The 3,602-nt window shown below is 49.6% G+C and overlaps 1 protein-coding gene across 1 annotated transcript; it reads right to left on the reverse strand.

The window, feature by feature from the left end:
- Nucleotides 1–1,349: 1,349 nt before the first annotated feature.
- HRG_02609 (helix-turn-helix, psq domain-containing protein) lies at nucleotides 1,350–1,746 on the reverse strand (the record flags this gene model as incomplete). The annotated part of the gene is made up of 2 exons (XM_044861080.1): nucleotides 1,350–1,393; nucleotides 1,458–1,746. The coding sequence occupies 2 exons, from the start codon at nucleotides 1,744–1,746 to the stop codon at nucleotides 1,350–1,352; spliced, it is 333 nt and encodes a 110-aa protein (XP_044724713.1).
- Nucleotides 1,747–3,602: the final 1,856 nt, after the last annotated feature.

The following is a 3,602-nucleotide window of genomic DNA, read 5'->3' on the forward strand; positions in this document are numbered from 1 at the left end:
GAAGCGATAGCATCAGCCATGACTGCTGGATTGGACGGCACAGGTTGGTGTGGAAGAATCAGGAACCACTGCGTCCGTCGTTGGCAGGCCGACAACACTTATGGGGACGCAATTGGCCAATCCGCATTTAGTGGAACCACAACTGGCCAATCCGTGATGAGTGGAGCAGCAACTGGCCAATCCGTGATGAGTGGAGCTTTTTCGATGCAAGTCGTCGTAGTAGGGAGTTATCGTTGTAATAAAGTCCTTCGGACTGAATCATGTCATAGAATACATCTGTCGGCTAGTATAGGCACCGCTGTTAGTAGGTCACCTGAAGGATCAAGGGAGGGCCACCTGAAGGATCATTATGAGGCCATGTATCGGGGACCCCTAAAGACCTCACGTATGGGGCCAGCTTGGTGCCTATGTAAGTCACCTGAGGGTCCCTCTGACTACGGCATAAATAGGGCCCCGTGGCCGCCTCTTTCTGGCTAGATCATGCATCTTTATCCCTTCTTGTGCTGCCCCTACCTCATGAGTACCAGAATAACAGTCCATCGACAACTTCCTTCGGACTGTATTACTGTCGCGAAGACCATTGCGCCACGCAGGCAAAAGTGGAACGCGCTCCGACAGGTGCGCTGTAAATGATACATATCTGGCAACCGCGTCTTCCGACACACCCCCTCAGGGATCGCGGCTCCGCCGGGAGCCCTGGCCCGTAGCCCAAGACGCGGGAGTCGAACACCAAGCGCCGCGCCAATAACCCAAGGAAATCCAAGAGAGGTAGTTGCCTACGGGGGATTGAACCCCGCACCGCGCGCAGTTACCGGAAGTTGCAGGGGTGGTGTGCCATCCCCTCCCGGGCTCATAACTCTCGCGAGGGAGAGAGCAAAAGTGGGCATAGAAGTGGATAAAGGGACTTTTCGAAGGTCGAGTATCATATAATCAGATGGTATGCGAGAATGCATGTGTTGATTGCTCTGTTCGGTTGCCCTGTATCCGTCTAACCCTCCCCCTTTATATCCCTCTATGCCTTCCCTATGTTCATATCCCGTGTTCAGGTAGAATATACATTCTATCAGGAAGAGGGCACTTCTTGCCTCTTACTGAAGGCCGCGTAAGTCATCTACGTCAGCACATTCAGCTCGATCTCCCCGATCAATAGCTTTCCAAGCTATTAGGTCGATAGTTCAGTCTCTTGAGGTCCCCGAGCCAGTAAGAGATATACCGGACTCCTTAGAAGGTCCCCATTCGGATAGGAGATCCTCCGGACCCCTCAGTGGTCTAGGAAGAAGAGATAACAGTCTGCAGACCTCCCTCCTTACCTGGTTTCAAGCTGTATTACCTAGAGAGACCTAGAGACCTCAACTCGTTCGGACCTTCTTCTCGACAATTACACCCTCCCCACCTCCGGTGAGGGTGTCAGCATATTTTACGTGTGCGGATTAGACCGTCAGTCTGCTCCCTCTGACAGTTGGCCATCCGACGAGTGTAAGCCATTGTCGGCGGCATCCCTCGCTCGTCCATCGACAAGATCCATTGAACCAGGGCAGTCTCTTCCGTCGCTGTCAACTTTAGGTTGTTCACCTGAGCGTCGCGTCGGCGAATGACACCGCGCAGTCGATCAGATACTGTCGATTGAGGGACGTCGTATGCGGCCGCAGCCTTGCGCGTACTTTCGAATTGGCCCTGCTGATAGGCCCTGACGGCGAGCAGGACCCGTTCTTCGCGTGGAACCGATTGGTCTCCCGTCGCCGTCATTGTGCTCAGTTTGTGTTGCCATGAGTGTGGGTCGCGGCGGTGGGGAATTTTTCTGACCGAGTAGGGGGTCTGACCGGGAAGGGGGTGGATTACGTTACGTTCCAGCAGATGAACGTCGGACAAGAGAGGGGGGGATCCGACGAACTCGACAAGAAGCCTGAAGCGAACGCCAGCTAGGCATTGAGGGGCCTCATCATAGAGACGCCGGCTAAGGCCGTGATCATAGTGGGGCGAAGCGCGTCGCCTGCGTCGACACCCGCGAAAAGATCGACACGCGTCGTGAGGCCAAGCACCAAAATTCGAGAAGCCGCGCGATAGCCCGACGATCTAGCGGAGAAGACAATACGCGCAACTAGGCTTACAACGCGCATTGCCTCGGATAATATCGCTATTAGTAACGCGACTAAGCGACGTAAAGTTGCCAGCAGTAGTAGTAGCGCGAACGAAGGCCGAGCCATGCTCTAGAAAGTTCTCGAACTCTTAAGCGAGTCACGTTAAGAAACGCAAAAGCTTAGCCGAGCGATAGATACGTAAAACGAGATTATATCTAAGCAATAGTAGATAATCTAGGAAATAGATTAATAAGGGAAAGAGATAAGAGATAAGCTTCGTTATATCCGAGCGTAGTTAGAGACCCTAGCTACGCCCGTATCTTCTCTATAGAGCAGTCTATAGATATTATATACGAGCGCTATAGGGTTATCGCCGACGATCTAGATAATAAACTAAGGCACCGTACTAGTAGCTAAATCGGCACGAATAGCCGTTAGTAATAGTCTCTACTATACGGTAGATATATTATAAGTCGAAGAAGCGAATAGGTGCTAGACGTAGATCGGCAATATCCGAAAGGCTATAGAGAGCGATATAAGAAAGAGTTAGAGGTAGGAGACTTAGAAATATATAGCGGTCGTGATAGACGCTCGAAACCCGGACTAGATTAAAATTTTATATAGAGACTAAACCGAGTTAAAGTAGGTTAAGGAAGCAGCGCAGAAGACGGTAACTTCGGGAGCTAGGGTACTAAGAGATCAGCTTTACCCTATTAAAGTCGATAACACTAAGCGTACCGTAGTGCTAGACGCCGAAGGCAACGTTCTACCGGGCGCAGCTAAGGCGCTCGGAGCCGAGAATTACGTCGCGATTACTAAGATCACCTAGCTTAGCAATAGAGAGAAAGCTAAAGCATACGGGTTAATAGTAATCTATATTACTAAAGAGAGTAACGCGCAAAGACTTCTAGACGGCGTATAGTTCGATATTATAGGAGAGTCCGCCTATACTAATATTTTTAAACGCCGCGTAGGACCGATTTAGTGCTTTAACTATTAAGAGATAGGATATAAGGCGTTTTTATATAAGAAGCCGTAAAGATATAGTAGATACGCGAAAGTAGAATATTACTATAGAGAATGTAAGGAGATAGTGCTAAAGTGCGTGCCCTACGGTAGACCACACGAATCGTATAGCCGGAACTATCGGGCGCGGAACCCTAGGGATAAGACGTAGGCAGCGTTTAGCCCTTCGGGCTAAGCAGCGGAAGTAAGAATCTACTTAGGATCGATTATAGCACTAACCTTTAATAATACTAATATATAGGTATTCGACTTCGGATTTCGATAGACCGCGCTTTAGCTGCTAAAGGTAGGACGCTAAACACTTAGAGAAATTAGCTTTTAAGCAGGCCTATTATAGAGCGAGTAGCGGCGAGGTTAGTGAAGCGTATGCTAACCCGTGGGGCTTAAGGTGTTACGCATTAATGTATTGAAATGTCAGTAGCTTTTACGTCTAGGCCCTATAGGAGAAATCCTCCGGGTGAAATACACATACATACATACATTACAGCAGATGTCACA

Source organism: Hirsutella rhossiliensis (assembly GCF_020360975.1).
Source record: "Hirsutella rhossiliensis strain HR02 chromosome Unknown scaffold00002, whole genome shotgun sequence".
NCBI classification, from domain to species: domain Eukaryota; kingdom Fungi; phylum Ascomycota; class Sordariomycetes; order Hypocreales; family Ophiocordycipitaceae; genus Hirsutella; species Hirsutella rhossiliensis.